This window comes from Homalodisca vitripennis, chromosome 5, assembly GCF_021130785.1.
Source record: "Homalodisca vitripennis isolate AUS2020 chromosome 5, UT_GWSS_2.1, whole genome shotgun sequence".
Lineage (NCBI taxonomy): Eukaryota > Metazoa > Arthropoda > Insecta > Hemiptera > Cicadellidae > Homalodisca > Homalodisca vitripennis.
In genome coordinates, this window is record NC_060211.1 from 40,590,373 (window position 1) to 40,616,785 (window position 26,413).

At 32.2% G+C, this 26,413-nt stretch overlaps 2 protein-coding genes across 2 annotated transcripts; one reads left to right on the forward strand and one right to left on the reverse strand.

The window, feature by feature from the left end:
- Positions 1-1,681: 1,681 nt before the first annotated feature.
- Positions 1,682-12,689, forward strand: LOC124362050. Its single transcript, XM_046816206.1, has 5 exons — positions 1,682-1,816; positions 5,357-5,574; positions 6,384-6,494; positions 8,528-8,719; positions 11,670-12,689. Exons 2-5 carry the CDS (start codon positions 5,563-5,565, stop codon positions 12,435-12,437), a joined length of 1,083 nt encoding a protein of 360 aa, XP_046672162.1. The 5' UTR covers positions 1,682-1,816; positions 5,357-5,562; the 3' UTR covers positions 12,438-12,689.
- Positions 12,690-13,012: 323 nt separating this feature from the next.
- Positions 13,013-24,421, reverse strand: LOC124362051. Its single transcript, XM_046816207.1, has 7 exons — positions 24,217-24,421; positions 20,734-20,814; positions 18,290-18,355; positions 17,429-17,509; positions 16,976-17,029; positions 14,215-14,311; positions 13,013-13,198 (listed from the first exon to the last, which is right to left on the reverse strand). The coding sequence occupies exons 1-7, from the start codon at positions 24,302-24,304 to the stop codon at positions 13,066-13,068; spliced, it is 600 nt and encodes a 199-aa protein (XP_046672163.1). The 5' UTR covers positions 24,305-24,421; the 3' UTR covers positions 13,013-13,065.
- Positions 24,422-26,413: the final 1,992 nt, after the last annotated feature.

Here is a 26,413-nt window from a genome sequence, read left to right on the forward strand (position 1 = left end):
GTAAATGTGTAAGCTTACCAAGTGGTTGGTAATAATAATATATGATCCATGCCCAACAGTTATATATAACAGAATATTAAAGTTCTGATCACAGAGGAATAAATTGTAGATAAGTTATGCTCAAATACCCATTTATCTCAATAATAATCTGTTTAAGAAGCGGGTAAAATTTACCAATACTAGAAGAGCAAGTGTTTTGAAATTTAGTAAATTTGAATATAAACTGTCTATATTATAATTAAATTTACAAGGATTAAATTAACTGTTTATTTTATGCTAAAATAACATAATTACTACAATTCATATAGCTCCATATAAAACATAATGTAAAATTTTACTATTTGAAACTTCTTCCTTATTATTCTTCTTTTTTTTACAAAAACTTTAAAATTATAAGTCACGCAATTATATTTTCTTCTCTTTAAAATGTGGGGTGTGGATGAGTACCATGGCACTAAAGTTAGAATATATTTAAGGTAGTTTACTATAGTATTTTTTCATGTATGAAACAGAATAGGGTACTTTGGGATTATACCGACCACACTAGTATGAAGAACACAAAAATAGAAATTTATAGAAACAAACATGATAGAACGAAAAAACAACTCTTCAATTACAAAATTACAAACTTACAAGCATTTCCAGGTATTGTGATCGGTATTATTGTCGCTGTTATCTTATCTTTCTCGAGAATCCTGATTACGGCAGGCCGCGCGGCATCACGTGATTTGCACGGTACATAATTGCCTTTCCATTACAATTCAATTTATATTTTCTGATTAGCCCCTCTAGAATTTGATATTTTAACTGATAGGTACTATCTCGAGGGATGTTTTTCTTTCGTCGACATCAGCGCGGGGCAGCACCGAAGGTGCTGTCGAAGCCCGCGCTGATGGCCGGAGGCACTCGCATTTTGGGTGGCGGAATGTGATCAAGAATAAAAACAAGTTTTGAGTGTTTTTTTAATAAAGAGTTTAGTTTGGTAAATGTTTGTTTTTTGTTAAATTTTTGTGTTTGGAGAAATGTAGAGGTAAAAACACGAAAGTACAACAAAGCGATGCACCAGCTGATCGGGCGGCGAGGCTCTGCAATCACGTTATCTACTAGACGCTCGACTTTGACCTCTGTCTGAGGATGGGGAGGGGTTTGCGATAAGACAATTCCTGTTTTATACTGACGAAATATTGTTCTATACGCTAATCTAGTAATCAGTAGAAACGAAATGTGAAATAACGATTCATGTCTGGGTGTGGTCGGTGTAATCCCAAAGTACCCAGAATAGCTTTAGTTTGAAACAAACATATCCATTCCAATGTCCAAATTGCCATTGTTTTAAATTTTATATGATTTGCCAGGTTAAAACATATTTCCTCCACATTATATACTGTATATAGATATGATTGCCTTTATTAATAAATAGGGTTTGTTTAAAGGGAGGAACAAAAAGAGAGGAAGAGGGATAGAGAATAAAGTCTTCAACACAAATATTTTCTACAAAAAAATACATACAATACAAATGGACACATGATTTTAGAACTAGTGATTTTCTATTGTATATGCAAAAAACATATTGGGCTTCCTACATTTCTATCTTTCAAAATAACTATGCTGTGTACTGTACAAACTGGTTAATTGGAACATATGTTTTTGTTTACAATAAAGTTTATCAGTCTGTAGGCACCCCAGATTTCAACTGGACATATAACCAATAATAATATTCAAATTGTATTTTACATCAACTAGTTGTGAAAGAAGTTGAAAAAGGAAACTTGTGGCTTTACATCATTTTTAAATGGAAGAAATGGTTTTAGACGGGGTATGTATATTTTTCTAAGTGAACTTGCTTATGCATTCAATGATAACATGGTATAAGATGACCATAGAACTTGTGCTAAGGGCACCCTAATAACAAAATCAATGTTGTGTAGCAAACAAATTCTTACGTTTAAATCAATTGTTTCACAAATCATGTACACTTTAAATTTTAATAATTTTAGAAACGACACAGTTTTATAACAGATTAGTTTACTATATTCACATAAATTAACCCCATTAGCAAAGACCATTAATGTTATTTTCCGGCAAGTAACCTTGTGAACTAATTATCTCCCTAGAATAACACTGTGTATAATAGAAGAAAATAATAACCACCTTATTTTTAAAATGTTCATTATTTGGTTAAATCTGTTATATTATGTAACCTTTAATACCCATTTATGAAAGGACAAAATGCTTTACATTTCTACAGGTAGCTCACACAAAAAATTATAACACCCATTTTTATGGCTTTCTGTAAATCATTCATGTTTTAATTTTGGAATATAAATTTTGAACAGCTTTGCTTGAAACAGTTCATGAAATATGAGACAGATTTGTTTGAACTACAGCTTGAGGAAATTTTACTTTCTTATAGCATACTTTCTAACCAGTGTGTTCTGTAAGCTCCCTAATATGTGATGCAGATACAGATACAGTGAACTTTATTCATGAACTTAAAGTGCAAAATAGGTTTCAAAATAATCTTAAAAACTAGTTTATACAATTATAATATTGTTAAACATATAATTTTATGCTAGGTCAAGGTATCTTGGTGGTAGTTGTTGCTTCTAGTTGCAAATTCTTCTATAGTATATAGCGTCTCCTGCAACATCCAGTCATGCAGCCTTCTCTTAAAAGTCTTGGAATCTCCATTTTTCACTGCAGTCTGGAGCATGTTGTAGAATTTAGCCCCTGGATATGAAGACTTCTTGGAAAATGTATCTGTTTTGTGTAATGGAAGATTAAAGACATTAGTATGTCTTGTTTGACGGCCATGGAGATCAGAGTTTATAGTTAAATTCTGGTTGCATGCATATAGGTAATGACTTCAGTTAAGTAGATTGTCATTGCAGTTGAGTTCCTGGTTCCTTACAAGCTTGCCTACATCAATCATCATGTGGAAGAAGCTTATTCATGATTTTATAGGGCTTTTTTCTGAGTGACCAATACTTGCTGAATATTTTTAGATTCAGAGCTACTCCTTAAAACAATACCATACCTTACATGCGACTCAAAGAGCTATTCATGTTGCAGAGAATATGCATACTGCCTTAATTCTTCTCAGAACAAAAAGAGTGAAATTCAGCTTCATGCATAGAGAGTCAATATGATGGTCCCACAAAAGGCAGCTATCAAGGATGACTCCAAGATGTTTTGTACATTGCACAGTTTCAATGTTTGGAAGTCCAGTAGTAGAATCTTTGTGTTTCCTATAGTTAACTGGTTTGTTTTTCCTTCATTAAAGACAAGATCATTTTGTATGCAATAATCATGAGCCATATTTACATTTATATATATATATATATATATATATATATATATATATATATATATATATATATATAGGCTGATATTTCTGAGACTTTAATTGACTTACTGCTGGTGAGGATGTATCTTTTTACATCTAGTGGTCTAGATGTTGCACTTCTAGTCACTCCAATAAATTATTGTCTGATTTACTTCCACAATTTGTATTTGTCTAGTAAGTAGTCTTCAAACCGATTTAGTGCATTAACTTTAATCTCCAAGTTTTCTAGTTCAGCCAATATTGGTTCTTGATCAAGGCAGTCAAAGGCTTTGCTTAGGTCCAAAAACATACTACTATCTGTACTTCCTGATTATAGGAGGTCAATAATGTATTCAACAAATTCTACAAGTGCTGTTGTAGTTGATTTCTCTCGAAGGAATGTAAAATTCTTTGTAAACTTGTCTTTGAAACTCCTAACGCGGCAAATCAATTTGGGCTTTGCACCCAAACAGATACACGCTTTGGGCTTTGCAATGTTAAGAACAGATACACGCACATTCTTAACATTGTCTGGAGTATGTACAGATCTAGGCCTACCGGGTGGTTTCACTTTTGATGTAGAAGCACAATTTCTGAAATTGTTCACCCACCTTTCAATAGTATTCCTATAAGAAACAGCTCCGTGATGACGAACATGGAATTTGTTATGAAATAACCATTGCATAGCAGTCACTATTTTTAAATAAAGCTTCAATAACAAAAGCACGATGTTGAACAGTCCACTCCTCCACGATTACTGAAATGGCGTCAGCTGTGTTTTAAATAGTTGCAACAATCAAGACTCTAAATATAATAACAGCGGAGAAATAGCTGTTTAAAAAGTGTCAGGTTTAATTTGAGCACCCATTATATACCCATGAAGACAACATAGACTGTTATAGTTAGGCCAAAACTGAGTACATATTGTTTGCGGTCTTATAAGGAAAAATGCAACATTCTGAAATTAGAAACTCAACAATATAATGGTTTGTAAGTAAGTTGCACTAATGTGTTACAGTTGGGTTTTGAATTTCCAAAATTCTGGCTTAGTAGAAATGTTTCAAACCAAGACATTTTATGTTAACGTCTTCAAAGTTATCATCAAAACAAAGTATTTCTTTTGTCAGTAAACTCAGAACAATAAAAGAAATCTGAATGTAACCCTTGTTATCGAAAGTCTTTTGATTAGTGTGTTTTTAGAGTTCAAATTCAGACCCAGTGTCGTGGTGGCAACAGAGACAAAGTACTTGGGTTTGCAAAAGGATTAAGACCTCAGCTGGACACATAACATTGACAACATTTGAAGAAAATTTAATACTGGCATCTATGTTATAAAAAGACTAACAAAAATAAGTGAGACACTCACTGTTAAAATAGTATACCATGCACTATGTTTACATCATCTCCACTATGGTCTCTTAGTGTGGTATAAATCTTCAATAGGCGACTTACATTGCATTTTAGTGATCCAAAAGAGGGCACTTGCTGGCTTCCGAGAGAGAGAGAGAGAGGGAGAGCTGTCGCCCATCCTTTATCAACTTCTAAATACTAACGGTTGTAGCTCTGTATATTCTGGAAGCAGTAATATTTGTTCATGAGATTGGACTCTCAGAGGTTCCAGCGGTCATCACTACAACACTCAAGGTGCAGCAAACTTCCAACTTCCTGTGCATGACTAGCTCTGTTTGAGGAGAAGCCCTCATACAAGGGATGTGGAATCACTTACCAGAAGACCTCAAGAAGTCTTGTGCAAAAAGTTTCAAAAATGAAGTAAAGAAGTGACTGCTACAAATTCCTTGTACACTGTTGAAGAATACCTTGGAAGAGATTTTGTATGATAGGATGAAAACAGAAGGCCAATAAAAACTTTGTAAACATCAATTTTTATTATTAATTTAAAGACGCTGTTACAACTCTTCATGAATTTGTAAATAAAGAATATTGTCTATTGACACTTAATATTCTTGTACTTTTGTGTAAATGACAAAATAAAACAGTTGAGAATAATTTTTCAATCATATTTATACTTAGGAGGAAACTGGTGAACCAAGGTTGACGTACTGGAAACCAGCTCCGAAACCTACAGTGACCACACCGTTTGCTGTGAGAAACCCTCCTTATACAACTACAATCGACCTTTTCCCAATCCTCTCACACCATCACCCCCTGGCTACCAGCCACCCTCCTACATCCTTCCACCAGGCTTTGGCTACCCTGCCAACAATGTCTACCCATACATGTATAACCAGGTTAGTGAAGTTAGTGTAGATCTCACGACATGATCTTTATTAACATGAAGAATTAACTTAAGATACATACTTTTAAGATCTTTGATTTGTTATCTGATTATCCAACTGACAAAGAGATCAGACTGCAGATGTAAAAAAAACCATATCTGTTACTTCTTTGTTTAAAGTTTATTTTATTGGAAGGATTTTAAAAGGAAACAGAATTTTCCTAAATTGTCATTGTTCATTAATACAAGAAATAAATAACACTACTTTTCGAGATCTATAATCTGACCTCTTCCATAGATGGATAGCTAACCCATCACATAACTGCAATCTAGGTTAAAAAAAAAAACCAATCATGCCAGAGCGTTGTAACGATGTTGCGTGTGCATCAACTCCATGAACACTATCTCTAAAACATGCGCTCAATAAAAAATAAACACTAATTATTTTAAAACTGATTTCTAGTGAGTGATTTCTGATTGCGTAGTGTTACTGATTTCTTGTATCTCTAAACGGTGGAAAATGTCCAAAAAATTCATGTTTCCATCTCAGTCCTTCCATTGTTAAAAACAAACTTGAAAAAAATTCATTTAGAATACAATACTGAAATGATTGACTATACATCAAATGAATATATTTTAAAATTAAGTATATAGATCTCATTTTTGAATTCTTTAGCATCAAATTAGGACAAATTTTATTTTAAAATGTTCTGCAAAAAAGAAGACTTAAAAAAATACACTTTTTGACTAAAACATGTGTAAGTACACTCATCTTGGAACCTTCACACTGATGGTTACATGTGAAGGACATGTTTGTTGCAGCAATTGTGCCACGGGTATGAGGGAGAGAGGCGAAGGATGCCACAGTGTTCCCAGGTCAGCCCTGAGAGTCTACTCAATGCCCTCAGCTCCTCCAATTCATCAGTTGATCAGGTGACTGGGCATAGTTATTAGTTATTTTACTAAAAATTTACATATATCTATTAGTGACTCTTAAATTATTGTTGACTTGACAACACATGGGATGTCGTCAAAATATATTTTCTTCCAGGTTTTTCTTTACGTAAAAAACTTCCAATTTTCTTTAGGTATGCTTTACATATGTATACAACATTTTCTCACTACTCAGTAACGTTTCATTTACTACTTTAAATGTAAAAACATAAGAAAAGGATTCTTTCACAAAAACTTGTGCATGCAATTAATATGATAAACCATTTCAGCTATTCAACAAATATATTATATCTTTATTGGATATTCATAAATTAAAAAATTATACACATAAAAGAAACATATGTTATGTGGAAAGGCAAGTTATTGGAATTATAAAACATTCAGTATCAGCAACATTATTTACTGTGTTAAAAATGTTTATTATTACCTTTAAAAGATTTATAGATTTAGCCCACACAAAGTAGGCCTAATATCAATATGGGCCATTAGTTACCTGAAGTACTGATGGAAAAATTTTAAAGGGATACTCGTATTTTCTAAAGATATATTTTTATCACCATATTAAAACTTTCATATCTCTACATTTCAAAGATAAAATCTATTTTAAATCAAACTATTCAAAATTGAACAGTTAATTGTATATAAAAATAACTCAGAACTACAAAAATTGTAGTGCTTTTTTTCTTTACCTTCAAGTTTTAAAATATCAGTATTCATTCAGTATTGTACATAGAATTATAAATAAATGGCATCATTAATTAAGACAAAACATTCTTACAAACCTAATTTAAGCCATAACTGTCCGACAGTACTCACAAAAGACAATTTATGTTGCATGCTGTTAAATTTGAATCAAATGAAGCTTTGTAAACATCGATCCAAACTTTTAACACAAGTAAAATATAGCCTTTAGTTAGAGGCAGAATGGGAAAATAATTTCTTTCGTACAAGAACTATTCAGAAAGTAAAGAACGTTTTGGAACTTTAAAAAACCCAAGTACAAGAAAAACATTTATATATATATATATATGAAAAAAAATATATATATATATTTATGAGAGAGGGACTAAAATACTACTTTTCTACATAATCGCCATAAAAATTCAGGCACTTATAATAGCCATGGAAAACCTTTGAAATTCTTGTGCCATAGAATTCTGCCGCTTGTGATCTCAGCCACTCAATAATGCGCACCTGGAGCTCCTCATTGTTGTCAAAACACTGTGTTGTTAGCCAAGTCTTCATTTTTGGGAACAAGTGAAAATGACTTGGAGCAAGATTACGACTGTAGAGAGGATGAGCAAAAACTTCCCAGTCGAACAAGTTCAAGAGTTCTTGCGTATGGTTTGCCGTGTGAGGTCAGGCATTGTCATGCAAAAGCTAAATTTTGGATGACAATTCTCCTCAGCACTTTTTTTGGACAGCTCTTTTAAGATTTTTAAATGCTTGGCAGTACCGCTCAAAGTTTATTGCTGCAGCACGCTGGAGAAAATCAATAAGGTCGGTTATTGTGAAACAGTGGTTTTCACAAATCTTTTCGTCAACTTTGGTGACCAGATCGTCAGTCACAATGCTCGGACGTCCACTATTCTCTTGATCATGAATGTTTGTTCTGCCATTTTTAAACTGAATGCACCACTTTCTGACATAACTTTCAGTCATTTCACCTTGTTCCCGTACACTTTACACAGTTCCCAATGAATTTCTATTGGTTTTAAGTTTTTTGCCAACCAAAAACGAATTACAATTCATAACGGTGGGATTTTCGTTGCAGCACACATTTCAAATTTGAATATAAAAAAAACGGGCAGTGTGGATATGTGCTGACGATTGGAGGTACTGAGCACAAGCACACCAATATATACGTGATTGGCGTGCCTGGCAGCGTCAGATGTAAATGTTCCTTACTTTCTGAATAGCCCTCGTATGAACAAGAGTTTATGAATCCAAACTGTACTCCAAGTCTCTTGCTCTTATTCACAATGAGACAGTAATCAATACGTCATGTGCAGGACAGCCCGTCCGGAACAGACAGTCTGATCCACGATGAGGTGACGCGTGCAGCCAAGACTCTCTTCAGCAAACGGAACCGAACCTTGATGCACTGGCTCAAACCTAACATCAGCAAGAATCAGCTCAAGATGGACGTCAACGCCACATGGGACTGCCTTCCCCAGTGTGAGAAGGTCTTCTACATTTCCCAGGTGTTTATCATTTCTGATCATTCATTACATCACACAAAAAGGGAGAGAGCTCAAGCCCCCCCCCCATCCGAAATTTTGAAAGACACCCATTAAAGTTGCACACAGTAGTTGGTTTTAAGCTAGAACAAAATTATGAGGCTTTAAAGCTCAAACATTTCCAGTGGAAAGATTCCTGAGACTCTATTGTTGGAGGGTTTTTATACTTCTTAAACCATTCAGTGAGTCAGCTCCCCCACCCCAAAATAATTTTCTATATACACCACAGTATCACACACCCAGCATTTCTCCTCACGCTTGTTGTGTGGTGGGCTATTAGTTTGTAGGTCTATTACAACTAGCGAGATACTGACAGACTTTTACGAGGAATGGTAAGACTTTTTACGGCCATCAAGTTGTAAAGAACTAGACTTAATCATGTTAAGAGCCGACTGCACAGTTAAGTGTCCTTTAGTAATAACAGTTATATTCGCTTATTTTTAATTTTACAGCTACAGGATATATCTCATTTAAGATAAATACACATAAGTGCTGTTTAGTTTTCCTTGTAAAATGTACGCTTTTTTAATATTCAAATGGTTAGGTACAAAATATTCCGACATTTTTTCTGAATAACTAATAAAAATTCCACCTTAAAAAGTATAAAAAACTAAAATGCACTTTCATGCGTACTAATAACATCTTAAACTGAGACGTGTCCCTCAACTCAACAATAAAAAATAAGGGTTCAAATGTGTTGAGGTGGGTTCTTCTTCTTATGCTGTTAAAGCCAAGATGGCTGCTAAAATTATGGACTGTGTCCATCGGACTCTAGTAATACACGATTTAAGGATTATATTGACAGTACATATTTTATATTTTACTGGTTTTTGTTATGTTTAAGCACAATTTAAAATAAAGGAAAGTTTTTAAAGTTGCCTTGTATGTGTTAATATGAGATCATTAAACAATACCCAACAAGAGCTTGTTTGGGGAGTGAAAAAACTTAATACTCTATTTTATGAAATTCCATCGTTTAACTCTTCTTTCAGTGCTAGAAATTTTTGTGGAATGTTAGCCCATAATGCCAAGGGTATTTTTACAGGTGTTATCCAGAAGTGCCATGCCATTTTTAGCAATGTGCATACGGTTATTATAAAATGTCATAACTGCTATTTATTGGTCAATTTTTGATAAGTACAAAAATGTGTATATTAACACTAAATATACTCGAAAATGTCTTTTACTGCAAGAAAAATAAAAGATAACAACAATAAAATCTTATAAATGTTTTTCTTTTGTAATTTTTAGGTTTAACAAATAAATAACCCAAAAAAATCTCTCACTCAATAAAGCCAAACACACTAACAGAACACTTTATTTAAAACATATCCATTAATCGTTATCAAATTATCATTCAAAATAAAAATATTATAACATTTTTTAAATTTTACTCACTTTTACATGACAAAAATGCATAACGTGATTAGCAAATGTCCTCGTTTTTTACTGACTTATATCTAAGTTCGGTAAACTGGATGTCGGCACTTTATGCATGCTTTTAAAACGTCCGGTTACCCAGATGTTGGCACTGAAAGGGCTAATCAAAACTGAATCTTAAAAACACCTGCTCTGGATCATAATTCTAATATCAAATTGTTATTTCATTTCATTCTTAAATACTTCATGTTTAGGGAAATTCTGGGGGTTGATATTCAATTATACAATTTTAAAGCCTCAAAACAACGTAATTGACTAATTTATTAGTACACACAGAACATTATAAGATGTAACGGGTATAGGCCTAGCCTGTAACCTAAATCAACTTTTACAATTAATAATAAATTCGGGAATAATATAATACAATAAATAATATTTTTCTATTAATAATAAATCTAAATGAATAGGAATCCAGACCGACAATTTAATTGCTTAGTTAATGTTATCATTCTCATATTTGAGAATAATCAAATTTCAATTCATTATGAAGCTTAGTTGTGCATGGTGACATAGCCCGTCACTGACAGTTTTGTAACCTCAAACATAAATCTCGAATGGTAAAGTGGCCATATTTAATAAAACTCGATAGTTCCTCATCAACATCAAAGAACAAAGGTAAACACGGCAAAACGCGTGCCACGATTGGCTAACGTAAGGATTACTCTCATTGGAGGGTAGCGACCCCGCGGGAACGCAAACTCGTTCTCTGCGCACCGAATTCGAGTGGGTTGTTAGCCAGAAGTAAAAGCGGATCATTTTTCGACCAGAAAAACGGAAAATTTCCGTTTTGAAGGGTATCACTTTTCCTTCTCTGCGCTACTGACGCGGAGTTTGGGAAAGAGAGAGTCTTCTTCCTCGACCTCTTGATGATGTAGTACGTTGTGAAACAGTTTTCAAAATTTTTCAATTATTAATCAGTCTTTTTTCAATGTGATCCAAATTTAAATTTTTCAATTATCTGTGAGGACCGCCGTGTCGCCATCATGGGATTTGGTGAATATGTTTAAGAGTATTTAAACCTTTTTGATCAACATTTTTAACTAATCAGACTCTAAATTTTAACTGCTAGGGAGTAGGGGTATTTTCTAATTAATTATTTCAAGCTAATTGGATTTTGTGTTGTAGGATGTTATTTTAAGCATAGCCATAATTTCATTTCATCAAAATTATGTTTCATTAGTATTAGTTTTTATTCAATAAATCTAAAATTTGTTTCTATCAAAATTTTATTTTCATTTACCACACATAGCTGCCCTACGCCGCACCCATTGTAAAACGACCCTGTAAAGACAAAGAGTCTAAAGCTAATATATTTTTCACAAAACCTATCTTGTTACTATTTATTATAATGTAACGTATCGGTTACAAAGATTGACAGAAAATTGTGACTAAATATAAAAAATTTAACACCATATTGAAATGATTAAATGATAAAACAATCTTTAAAGAAAATGTATGCAATTTTTATGTACAGGTTCTGGGTAAGTTTGCTCCCCATACGACAAGCCTGATGGTGAACCCTCAGTTGGAGCCTACAAAAAAGGAGAGCTTGAACAGTGTTGTGACAAATGAGGTAAGTGAAGCAGATGACAAGACAAACACCAGCTCTGACTCTGCGTGTCCATCGGACGTGGTTAGGGTGAAGCGTACAAAGCAAGAGCCGAGGTTTCGAAGAGCCGGGGCCAGAGCCAGGAATGAGCGGAAACCACAGAAGAGAAGAGCGGAATCTATCAGTGAGGACGATACGAGCTGTGACTCTGGAATGGTCATGGATTTGGAAGGAACGGAAAAAGCGGCAAAGGAAGTTAAGGTCAAGAGACAATACAAGAGAAAGCCAAAAACAAAGATTAAAGATGAAAATACAGAAGAGAATTGCAACAGTTATTCTCCTCTTCCAGTCAAAATAAATGACACAAAGATGGAAACCGGTGCAGAACCTGGTGAGCCGCCCGTGGCGAGAGTGAAACGGAAATACGTAAAGAGAAAGTTGGTTAGGAAGCAATACAAGAAAAGGGAGCCAAAAATCAAGACAGTTACTGAAAGCCCGCAAGAAGCCACAGTCAATTCCACAGAGAAGCCAGAACAGCCTGTAGAGGATATGGACATCTGGATCGATCTGAGCAATGATGCAGACTTGTCAAAGGAAATAGAGGAGTTTGGGCTACTGGAGGACGAAGTGGATAGTTTCTGGGAAAACATTGGTGACCCCAACGATCTCTTTCTTGAATTGGAAATTGAGTAACTTTAAAAGATCAAAGTTACCAACACTATTAAATAATATTTAGAATAAATCTTAAAGTTTTATAAAAAGTGCAATCTATATTTTGCACTTGCAAGAAATATTACTATACAGACATTCTTTGTAGTCTAAAAATATAAAACTGACCTTCCATTTGATTGGTGTAAGTTGTTCATTTTGAAATTAATAACTTGTATTAAGTTCCAATACCATTGCAAAAATATGTACAATAATTTTGAACTAAATAAGTATTTTAGAAAACTGTTGGTTTTATTTGGTATTATGCAGTTACAATGAGCACTATTGTGTTACTAAAATTTCATCTGTTAATATGTTGACTGCAACAGTCGCCCTAGTATGCTTGCTGTCTTATTGGACTACTTTTCACTCAGTATAGACCAGCAGTGAAGGTTTTAACTACACATATTGTAATGACAGTTATTGTTCAGTAGTTTAAAACGTTCGACTGCAAAAAACGCCTTAGTGAGCTTGCTGCCTTATTAGCATACTTACCATCACTCAGTATAAGCAGCAGTGAAGGTGTGAACAGAAAGGTAAAATGAAGTTGTACTCCCAAATATCTTATTTTGAATTTCGTTTTAATCAGACAGATTTTTACAACAAAGACAACTCAGTTGCACTGAGGATGATCTCTGTGAAGCTGTTTACACACTGTTTTAGAAGTGGCTAGCAATTCTTCTTTAATGCCTTTATAAAAACTCAAAGGCATATATTTTCCTGTCTTTGACAGGAAGATCAGGTCCCTGAAAATAATTCAGATTTAGTCTTCAAACAATAACTAATAGCAAATACATAATAATTGAATAAGTATTCATTCAAATAAGTGAACTTAAATTTGATTAATCTAATGCACATTAAAACCTATTCCGAAGTTAAATATATTCTGGTTCCCAAGATTATAGACCTTTAACAAATACACCAATTATAGAGAAGATGCGTTACATGTGACAATTACGTTTTAGCTCCAGGTGAGTTTGTTTGGTTGTGCCAGAGTTGCCAACATACTGGCAACTTGTAACATCATCAGAAACTCTTATCTTGATACTACGTATAGAATTGCATATCGTTTATAAAATAAGTAAACATTTTATGGAGTAAAACTGTATTAATACAATGTATCATTTAAAAGTCAATTGCTAGAATGTTCATATGTGTTTTATTGTAATAAACACATCCTCAATCTGAATAATACTAATTACCCTAGGAAACATAACAGTAACAGTAGCGATATTAACATTTTGCTTTACCTTACCAGTAGAAAATTATGTACCTAACAAAACTATATGACAAATACTTGAAGCAGATCTTTTATGTATTGACAAAAGAATGACATCTAAATGGTGAATTGTAACCTAAAAACGTCTAAAGGGGCAAAATCGATTGTTTTTCCATACGTTACTGTAAAAATCTACTCTATAAGTTACTTGAGTACAGGACGCCTTCATCTTTGTTTACTTTCAGATATTTGAGATTAAAATTCAAATTTATTCAATTCAAGGTATTTTTTATGCTGCTGCATATGTAATTTTGGACTGATTAATAAGCATGGGTTATAATATTATGAATAACACAACCCTATGCAAAAAATTCTTTTCAACTATATTATATTTTGCTAGTTCTTGAAATATTGGATGTGGCCTTTTTAAATTCTGTTAAACTATCACAAATTTTTAATACAAAATAGTGCATTAAAAATGTTTTTCAAAGGTGGTTTGCATTTTCAAACATCACAGATTAGTTGTGTAGGATAAAGAATCACCTGAAGAGACGATTGTTGTCCGATTGTGACGCAGCCAGTCTCAATCCCCACAATATGGCCCCTCGCTTGAGCTTGGCATCCTCCCCCTTCCACATCACTGAAATATTGAGTCATAGTTGTGATATATTAGTTGTGTATAGGATCACCTGAAGAGATAATTGTTGGCCGATTGAGACACAGCCAGTCTCAATCCCCACAATATGGCACATAGCTTGAGCTTGACATTGTCCACCTTCACATCACTGAAATATTGAGTCAGCTATGATTTAATTTGGGATATCCTCAATTTACTAATTTACTAAAATCACCTTCAGAGCAGTGAAAATCATTGTATAAACATCTACTGTTAACGTACAATAACTATTTTTAGGCAAAGACTACATTACAGCTAGAATGTTTAAACCCTTCCACCTCCTCCATAGTTAATTCTATTGGATTTAGGTCTGGATGACAAAGTGAAAGTCATAATATGCTGTATGTTTGTAGAATAAGGTAATCTGAAGTGGAGTTAAAAATTAAACTTAGATAATTTTTTAAATTTTGGAGAACTCTTTATTCATGGAAATATTTGTATACTGGGTACAATGAATTTTATCTTTATGAATATGATACTTCAGTTAAAATCTCAGAACTTGATAGAGAAATACTTGTCTACTAAGACCAAGAGAATAGGAAGACCAAATTCACCGGCAAAAAGAATTGAGGCTCAACAAGAATTTATACATTTGGGTACCTGTATATTCAGATCTCCAAATCAATGACGTCATAAAATAAGAGGCTAAAAAATAAATTACCTACAACTTAAGTTCTTTAAAAAGGCATACGGGTAGCCAATGTTATGTCAATGAGATCAAGACATAAGATTCTGTAGAATTAGGATGCCTAAGAATGAATGGCAAGAAACTTGGAGATTGATTTACAGTTTAGTCCTCAACCTGACAAGTTAAATGGGAACATTGAGAGCAGTGTAGATTAAAGGTCCAAGAAACCGGAGACATGGGGGTCAAGAAACCCAAAGATCTTTAAAATCTAACCTTGAAACTTAAAATGCCTTGAAAAACTCTTATGCCTACAATCATCACTACAGGCTGAAATCCATAATAAATTATGCAGAATCCTGACAAATATAGCTATCTAGAGTTTAAGAGCCACATAAAAAAAGATATGTAAGCACTGAGATGTTCAGGGTTCATCAGGTTCATGCCGGATATCATGTCAAAGAGAAACCAGGTTCAAAGTTCTGGAGTTGAATATCTCCTTATCCTTAGAAGCTGTACTCGAGGATCTGTTAATGAGAACCCAGTTATTTAAGATCCAAGTCACTAAAGCAACTGAAGTCCACAGAACAAGCAACTTATCATGCACTTTTTGAGTTACGTAATAAGTACGATATACTCCTATGAAGAAACAGTCCTTGAGAAAATCTGCAAAGAATTATGGTTCTACAAAAGAAAGCTCTCTCTGAGAGCATAGTTAACTTTCTGACATATGACAGCTTTAGAGACGCTTAAAGAATCTTAATATACTGACTGTTACATCCCCATATATAATTGATTTCATTTCACTTGCCTGCAATATTGACTTACCAAAAGACAAAGATTTTCATGGACAACCTACACGACATGCAGAAGGCTTCATTATTCCACACCACAGAACTGCCCTGTTGGAAAAGAAACCTTCATATGTGGGGGCAAAGTTCTTCAATATACTTCCTGCGGAGCTGAAGACACATAATGTTAAGGTGCTGAAGATAATGCTACGAAAACGGCTCATGGAGGGATAGATTTACACGATGAACGAGTTCCTGGATCACTGCTCAGCTTGAATGACTATCAAACTTTGTGCTCATGTTTTCTGTACATTAATTATTATAATGTTTATTAACACCAATTCCGTACTCTATGTTCAAGAATAAACCCTTTTGATTCTGAAAAATTCAGGATTGAATATTATGGGTATTACAGTGGAAGAACCCACGAAAATCAAGAATAATAATTTCAAGAATATTTTACTATCGTACTACATAATATAATGGATTATAACAAAGTCTAAGGAGCAATACTAAGATAGCATAAATAGTAAGATAGCATAGGCCTATCTGTAAATAAAGACAATGGTAATTGCATAAGATTAAAAGATAACACTAATAAAACAGATAAGAGTAATACTTAGTTATAGTACAAGTCAGAGTGATAAAATTGTAAGCTGCTGGTACTACAGGATAGCATTTCCTTAATGCAGTGGAAAGCGTTTTGTATGAGCCACCTCTACATAACATTCTTAAAATTATTACAACTAGTATCCCTAACAATAACAACAGCTTATTAAAGAGGTTTATCCCAGCATATAGATATGTGTACTGGATTTTGGTTAGTCTAACTGATTTTAATAAATTAAGTCTCTATGTTTAGTGTTATAACTGTGAATTAGGTTCCTCACATTGAATAAGTGTAGATTTTCTTCATTTCAATGTTCAATGGCAGCCATAATGATGCAATGTGCTATAAATAGTACATTGGAGCTACATGCACAGTTATCATACATCTGTTTTATAGCAATACATATTCCTGTTTTTTTATTCACATTTTCCTCGAAATTAAAGAGTCACACTATTAGACTAGAGTACGGTTCCCAATATTAAGGAGAAATTCAAGACACCAAACTTCTGAACCTGCTTTATGAATGCTGTACTTTGTCTCCTTCATGAACCTGGTGTACCTTGGACATCTGATGCTTCACATAGCTAAGTATTTTTACTTACCATGTGTTCTCGGGATAAGAATTCTTCCAGTTGTGACGTCATCTTCATCTAAAACTGAAAAACATTAAATTTATAATATAACTTACTTCTTAGTGTACTTAAGTATATTTAATTACTGTACATTTCCATCTAGGGCTATTTTTTTATAATTATTTATTGTTAATATACTAAAACTACTGGATTTAACACGTACTACATAGAGAATAGTTAGTTCATATGTTCAGATTTGTTCATTTACATCAACTAACGTTATATAATATCTAAATCAAATTGTAATAGAAATAAGTTTGTTAATTGTTGGATAATGAAGATTTTAAAAGATTTATAAGATCATACAGTCCTTTTGGGGTCTTTATCACCATAAATATTATCTGTCATCTGTTTATAACCCTTAAATATGTAAAAAATTCAATTCAATAGTACTTAGCATATTACAGTAAATAATTATTTTACCTTCATCAGACATATCCGATTCACTTTCATCGCCTTGCTCAATGTCTTCACCATCATCATTATCTTTAGAGAGCATTTGATCTGAAAACATAATATTGCTGAGTATATCGGTTTAAATTTATTTTATATTTCTACTCAAAAATTCAGCGTAATATTAAAAGAAAATAAATGAGGTTGAGTTATTGAATAAAGTTCATGTATAATTCAAGTATTTTCGAAGTAATTATAAGTTCATAGCCCTAATTTTGGTTTATGTTTACAATATAAAAACACAATTCTTATAAAATGCCATTTCTTTTGAAAGCGTCGAATTTTAAATGTAGAAGACAGAATAGAAAAAGCACATGTTGAAAAATGCACACGTATTCTTTTATGGAAATATTACAGTGGACATGTTACTGTATTACATGGACAAATACTGCAGGCAATATGGTAATAAAAATATTCTACCTTACAAAAGGTTAAATAATTGTGAATGTTTTATATTCTACCCGTCCTCAAGGGCCACTGGCCTGAGAACAGGCAACATAAGACAGGGTCAAAACAAGAATAGAAAATTCAAGTTTTTTTTTCAATTTCTAACAGAATTATACATTCTGACAAAAATAATGTAGCAAAAATTTGTTGCTTTTATACTTTACACATTAAAACCCAAAAATGATACGTCTTGCAGCCATAGCTGTTATATATTGTTTTCACAATTTGGATGTTATATAATTTTTTAGTTTCAAATAGTCTTTCAAAAATCTAAAATACTTCAAATGTATCTCGCATTGAGATTACTGTAGATAGGGAACATTTAGTAATTTTAGAACCTAACTCTCTTAAACCTGTAAGTTGTAAGTAAAGTGCTGTACTCACTCTTAAATTGGTTAATGGTCCTCTTGGCACTATTGAGCATATGAAACTTTCCCCCAACGCTTGGCCCTAGAGAGAGAGACAAATTTATCTTATTCCTACGGGCATTGTGAATTTGTATAATTTAAACTTCTTCAACATAATATCAAACATGTAATGGTATGGTTTGCACTCTTATAATAAGAATATAGAGGTAAGATTATAGTCTAAAATAAAAATAAATTTGATACTACAGCAGAAATAGTTTTCTTACTGACTAAACTCTGATTCCACGCATCTACAAAATGTTACCTTTCCATAAGATTAAAAACCTGTTCAAATGTATAGTTTTAAATTATATTCAGTAAAGTTCTAAAATTCTTGTAAAACTGACAATCTCAGTGGGCCCCTTGTCTGCAGTTAAATACCAACATGTTTCATTTACCCATAGGAAAGAATTTCAATGAATAAAACTTGTACAGTGTAAAGTACATTATTATTAATAACTAGCACTATAACTTCACAATGGGAATTTTTGTCAATTAAATCTTAATGACACAGAAAAAGCAATATTATAATATGTTTTTAAGGATATATTGAAAATAATAGCTGTAATAACTATAGATAATAAAATTGTAAGAAACTGTAGCTTATTCTTAATATTTACATTTTGTAGACAAAAGTCTACATACATTTTTTTCTGGCTTTTTGAGCGGCAAAAGAGTTTATCAGTTTGTTATAACTGATATTTTTCAAAGAGTCACTTTCAATGTTAAGAATTGCCAAGTCATTCAGATGATCTTCTGAAGAGTTGTGCAAAGATAGTTTTTATCCTCTTCAAAGCATTAATTAATGGACCTCTAATCCGAAGCATTAAATATTGGAATTGTAAGAAAGATTTTCAAGATAGTTTCTAGATCGGGAAAGGTTTCTTTTAGCCCGTTGTTTGTCACTATAAGCTTATACCATTTTCCTGGACAATTCTTACTCATATTTACGTTGAATAAACTTCAGATAGATTTTTTAGGTGACTTCTTGAAAGTTGATCATCTTAAACACAAAACAAGTTCTGACGTTTAAAATATGCTGAAGTTTTCCTTGTCTCTTTTTTAATTCAGAAACTATTCTTTCACAAACTTTATTGAATATTTACCTTCTCACTGTATCTCTTCCCTGTAATATTAATTCATGATCTGTTGCGTACAGGGTCTCATCATCAAATTTTTCTTCTTTTCAATTGTTTTATTTCATCTTCTTTCATTGACATTTTTCAGTCAACAGTGTCAATAAACTTTGGGTTTCAATTTCCAGTGCTGAAAAATCCTTATGTACATCCATAACATGGACTCCAGCAGCTGTACTGCCTCTTTCATGTTACCATCCTCTTTTTGAAAAAACTTATTGGTTTTATTCAGTTTTTCAAGCAAGCGGTTCCATAAAATTGTCACAACAGAAGTTTTGTAGGAGGCTACTTTTTTGGCAACCCCTAGTGCTTATGCTCTAACTGTGGGTTTTTTATGTTTATTTGCATGTGTTTCTAAAGGAGCATTTTGAATTTCTGCATAGCCTTTTGCAGAGTGCTAAGAAAAGCTTATTAATTAATACCCAATTGTAAGAAATAAAAGGGGATAATTTTATGTGGACAGCAATATAACGTTCAATAATGCTGACATTCCGAAATCTTATATTTTTATTATTTCTATATAACGTTCTATTACAATTTATACTTGTAATTTAATTTTATTATGTTATATTTATAAGAATATAAACACTAGAAAACAAAAATTTTGTATGTAAAATAAATTAGGGTCAGTGGCGTATATCAAAAAATATTTCGGGGGTATGGGGGCTAACACACTGGGTTATTTAGGAGGTATAAAATATCCTCCAAATATAGGGGCTCGGGAATCTTTCTCCAGGAAATTTTCGTGTTTTAAAACCTTGTAAATATGTTCTACGCTAAAACATCTACCGAGTGCAATGTTAAAGTTTGTCTTTCAACATTTTGGAGGGAGTGGGCTTGAGCTCCCTAAGCTCCCCTTTACAGACATCCATGATTAAGAATGTCATAAAACTGGGACATGAAATGTTGCATGGATTTATGCTTTGTACACAGAGAAACCTATTAGTATTGTTCTTTTTAAACTCTCAATAGTATCTGTATGAACTGAAGAAAGGTTCCTTTTATTTTTTTTCACTGTGTAGTATCTTATAAAAGTGTAACCAGTTTATCAAAACAGCAAAAGCGCCAAAAAAATGGAAAAAAATTTAACTATTGAAACATAATAGATTTGTACCTTTCAGTATTTTATATCATTTATGATAATTTTCAACATAATACTACATTTGATGTAATTTTATGATATAGTCAACAAATATCAGTATTGAAAAAGCGAAAGATGAGGTTACTTGCTATTCAATTAGCAAGTAAATGGACTATTATCACAATTGAGCTTCATAGGACTCACAGGTATGTTCTGCGTGGTCTATCTGGAAGTCAACATCACTGACCAGCCTCTCCAACTCTTCCACCTTTCCTCTCTGCATGTCTAAATACAAACAAAAATACAGAATATTTTTAAAATAAAATTCAGTTAGCTGATACATTTTTTTATCATTTGTTTGTAGTGTACACTGACTATTCTTTAAAACATCAAACCATTTAGGTTTTATTTATTCATAAATAAAAGTTACAATAGTTGGTCTTGCTTCTGAAACTTGTCACATTTCTTCATTGTAAATATATAAAAAATTATTTACTTCTCAGCTCAAAAGTGGTGACATGATTGGAAGAAATTGACAAATATACAGGTGTTTATCGATTGTAACACAACAATTATCCTAGAATGGTAGAATGGCTGTCCCGGAACTTCAAATCTTGAGATTTCAGTTTAACATTTAATTTTACACATAACTTTCAAACTGTTTGCAAGTCAAACACTTTTGTGAAATCAAAACTGAATTGTACTGGTGGTCCAAAAACTATGCAATGTAGATTTTTTGTATCACACATTGTAACATTGAGTGTGAAGATAAAAAATGTGTTTAAAATATTTACTTTGCCATTAAATATGAAATATTTCAATATTAAATTAATTAAATAGGTTTCAGTATCCAATAAGATATTTTCTCAAAACTCTCTCCATGCAATCAAAGCTAGAATTTAGAAAAATCATTTCTAAAAATGTTTAAATACTAAAAAAAGGTACCGTGTACATAATTTTGTATATTGCAGCAAACCAAACAAAATTTTATTGTCAAACGTTTTCTAGCTCATATAGTATTTGCATTAGAATTAACAATTATTTTCATTATAATTTTATCAGGTTTTGAATTTTACATAAATTGTTAAAATAATTTCATTTTAGTGAATTAAACTAAACTGTTTGAATTTAAAATTAAAGTTATTTTAAACAAATTAAATATTACATTTTAATACAGAAAACACAGGTCTGTGATAGAAAAGTTGTCTCAGATATAATCAGTGAACTTTATAGTATTTTAAGAGCTGATTGCGAGAAAACAGTGAAAAGGAGTTTGTTCTCTCAGGAAAGTGGCCTTGTTTTCAGCAAAGATATGCGTGCAGTTTTAAGATAGAATATGTTCTAGAAGAATTGGAGACTTTCTTTACTCATCCTAAAGAAGCCTGAAAAACAGTTCTCCTGCACAATGGAAGTGAGTATGTTTCAGTGCCTGTTGGACATTGGGTCCATTTTAAAGAATATTATTAAAATCTTGAAATTTTGTTACACAAACTTGGTTATTCACAATCAGAAAATATGTGGTGATTTGAAAGTTATTTCTATGTTGGTTGATCAACAAGGTGATTACACAAAGTTCACTTGCTTCTCTGTTGGTGAAAACAGTCTAGACAGAAAGCAACATTGTATAAAAGGAGTAGCCAATGAAGAAGTCCTTGGAGTTGAGCGTTAAAAATTTTGAGAGGAAAAGTCTTGTTGATCCCAAATATATATTACTCCACCACTTCACTTTAGTTGGATGTAATCAAAAAGTTTGTGAAAGCAGTCTCAAAAGAAGAGGTATGTTTTTGATACCTTTTTAAGCAGTTTTCTGGTATGTCCAAGGCAAAGCTAAAAGAAGGAGTGTTTGTAGGGCCAGACATAAGAAAACTTATGAGAGCTACCAACTTGTAGAATAAACTGGAAACAAATGAGAAAGCGGCATGGGTATCTTTTAAATTAGTTGCAACCAGTTTTCTCGGAAACAAAAAGGATACGAATTACAAGTCAATGGTTGCAGATATGGTGAAAAACTTCAAGAAACTTGGTTGTAACATGAGCATAAAAGTTCATTCTCTTCACTCACATTGGACTACTTTCTAGTAAACCTTGGTGCTGTAAGTGAAGAACAGTGGGAAAGGTTCCATCAAGACATCAAGGGAATAGAAAGAAGGTACCAGGGATGATACCAGACTATTGTTGGATGTTTAAAAGAAACGACCCTCAACTACTGTGGGTTAGGAGGGTGAGCAAAAAAGAAACTTTAATGAGAAACAAAAACACTGTAATAAAAACTTTTGATTATGAAATTTTGTAAATTTTTAAAGTTCTGTACTCTAGATGTAAACTATAGTATTTCTTTTGTGTTTAATAAAATCTATAAACAAAGAAAAAATTTGAAACAGACTTTATTTGGATTTTCTACAAATACACAATCCTTGTTTGTGAGATAACCTGACGTGATCGAAAAAATGAATTACACTTTTGAATTCAGCACTGAAAAGTACATATCATTCAGCTATTAAAATAGAAACAACTTTCAATAAGTATTATTTTGCAGACCTGTGTAATTGTATTATTTCAACGCAAAATTTATTGTATGGCTTTAATCAAATAAATAGATTATTACCCTTGTTTGTATTTATACATCTATTTAAGAATTCAGATATAAAAATGTACATTTTAAATGTTGCAATTATCACTATTTTAAAAACTCAAATTCATATTATAAACATGTTATTTTGAGTAATTTGGAATGTTGAAAAGTTTTTCTTGGGAATATTTTAAATCATCGTTTTTAAAATAATACTTGTTTCTGGAAATATGTGTGAAAGTTGAAATGGAATAATAAGTGTGTGATTTTGTCTGTGTTAAAGAGAATATACCTTCAGTAAATAAAATTATGTCCCTCTATATATTAGATGAATAATTTACAAAAAAATTAAATTGTAATTTGAGGAGCACTAACAGCTAATATTTCTTTCCAACTGGTAATACCTTTTAGAATTCTTGTAATTTATTTAAATTTTTCCAAATCTAATTTTTAGAGAAAATTTCAAAAAATTAATTGGTGACATTTTTTTAAACAAGTTACATTCCACAACAGCTGATGATGTGTGCAGTCTTGCTATTGATACATGACAGTATCCATTAGTAGTAACCTCGTGATATATCCAAACCCTCTAACATCTGTAAAATTATATCACAAATTGCTATTTTTTCCTTTCTTTTTAAAATTCAAACTGTTAGGATTCAATGTGAATGTTGAGTATACGAGTAGCTTCAGTTCACTTTCCTCTTAGTGCAGTGTCTGATATCCGACTCTGTCACAGACTTTACTCCTGGAATTTGGAGTCATGATCATCTGGAGAGATAAAAAAAAGGTGTATCTGAATCAACAACATTCACATTGAATCAACCCCTCTTCTCCATACCTACGTTAATAATTAATAATATACAATTTATTTTATAACGTAAATATACCAGTTTTACTCATAACTCATTTTTCTCTAATCTTTCTTTTTGAACTTATAAGTGAGAAATTGTTTATTGTTAATATTATTAAAATATTATTTATTTGTTTATTATTTATTTATTTCCTAAAGAGACAAATTTCTATTTTTTTTATTTTTTTTTTTTTTTTTTTTTTTTTTGTTATAGTTAAAACAGCAATTCCTGAAATCTCAGTTTTGTGAAGAATTCAATATCTACCTTTATAAATATTGTAGCCGTCCTTAACGTCTTGAGCTACGGAGATGGAGCCAGTCGTGACCAGCAGTAGTGGCAGCAGCGGCAACATGTCACGTCAGGCTGACTGAGTGGTACGCTCAGTGTTATATCTTACCAACCACCCCCACACTCCACAGGTAGTAATGGTCCTGTCACACACACTCCCAACCTGATGTCTGTATTGTCCTCATGTCAGCTGAATGGTCCTTTAAATAGCAAACTTGTTTGAAATATATTTTTAAGGGTATTCTTTGCCAGAATCAACATTTTTACTGCTGAGAAACCAAGGACTTTGGAGTATTCATCAAAGTTTATAATTTTACTAGTTGTTACATAGTCTACACCACCTTAATTCATTACATTCAATTTATTTATAGATTATTTTTGTGATATTTTTTGGCAAAGTAATAGCAGTCTATCCAGCCGAAGAGCTGGAAAAATTTCATTTCTGTCTGACCACACAATATCTCAAACATTTTAATTAATAATTTATAAATATTGCTCTATATCTTATAGATTTTATGTATCAATATAAATAACTTAGAATATAATAGAAACAAGTTAAATTTTTACTTTACTTTAAACATTTGAAATCCACTACTTTAAATGACTTTTTATATTAAAATTGTTTTAAAAGGCACATAGTATATATTGTTGTGGTTTAACATAATGGGGAATCCAAATAAGTGAAGAGATTACAAGAAAAATAATATTTTTATTTCTTTTGCTGTGAATTCCCCACCCCTTAAGTGATCTATACCAATTGTAAACACAATTTCAAATTGTAAAAATAATATTAGTTCTAAAAGTGACTTCCATAAAAATAAAAATTATTTTAATTTTCATACTGTAAAAGAGAATCTAGGAGTAACAAACTAGTCTTGCAGATCATCTCTGTGAATCACATAGAAGAGAAATACAATTTTCTGTAGAGGACATTTTCACTTTTTCAAAGCAGCTGGACATTGCTTCCGAGAGGAGATCATTTAATAGAATTTAGAAAAATGTTCTATTTCCTGTATAATTATTTTTATTTAGTGGTTATGGTTATGTTATACCTTTTATAAGTATGTATATACTAAATTAATTCTTTCATTTCATACCTTTAATTTTTACATAATATTTTAGACACGTTGTGCTAAATATAATATCGATATTTCTGTTTTTTATATATTGACCCTTTGACTGTCACACACGTTATCATGTTTCATGTTTCTTACAGCTGTAAGATTATACACGCTGACCTACATTCTGACGGTCAGCTAAGTACGCTAACTGTTACAAAAGCACGTTTTGAAGTTCTACTGGGATAAAGAAACAGACCGTTATAGTTTTCTAGTTTTTCAAGTTGTAACAGCAAGTTTTGATTGTGCTTCAACAGTATGGCAGGAACTAGTTGTAATATAATGATGTTTTATTATTTTTAGATTTGTCTGAATATGTAGTTCTGACTTAGGATTCAGAATTGTGAGTTTTTCTGATGATTGGAATGTGGCCTCAATTAATCAACCAAGGACCAACAATTCAAGTGATTCCAACAGGAGTTTGGTAAATGAACGCATTGCTGAAATTAATCATTGTGGATGAAAGATGCAGTACATGTGCACCAACTGTGAAGTAGCTCTGTGCATGGTGCCTTTTCGCTGACTACCACTTATTAAAAATGTACTAAAAGGAGTGAATTTTGTAATAAATAGTGTGTAAAATATACTTTTAGGGTTTTGGAAATTTCCAGTTTATTGTTAGAATATGTAAAATTACAAGTTAAGTACATTTTTTTTATTTTTTGTTCCTAGTAGCTAAAAACCATTTTACCATTTTACTTCACCTCACACAAAAAGGATATACACTTTGTATCACATGTTTCTAATGTTTTCATGTGTATATTATGAGAAAATGCCTCCTAACATCAATAATTATTTTGTACAGCTAATGAAATAAACCTGGTAATAGGCTATTATAGCAACTTTGAAAACAGCACTATACCAATGAATATAAAAACTACCGTATACATTTCATGTGCCAAGGGAGAGAGTGTGCTCTGTCCATTGATTTTTTAAAAATATTCTACTTGTTTTCTCTGAATTTATCTTTTAAAATTCTTGACACTTTTCCATTAGGGTTAATAAAATTAATTTTGCTTTATCCGTACAAATCTCCTAAATTCCATTAAATAATA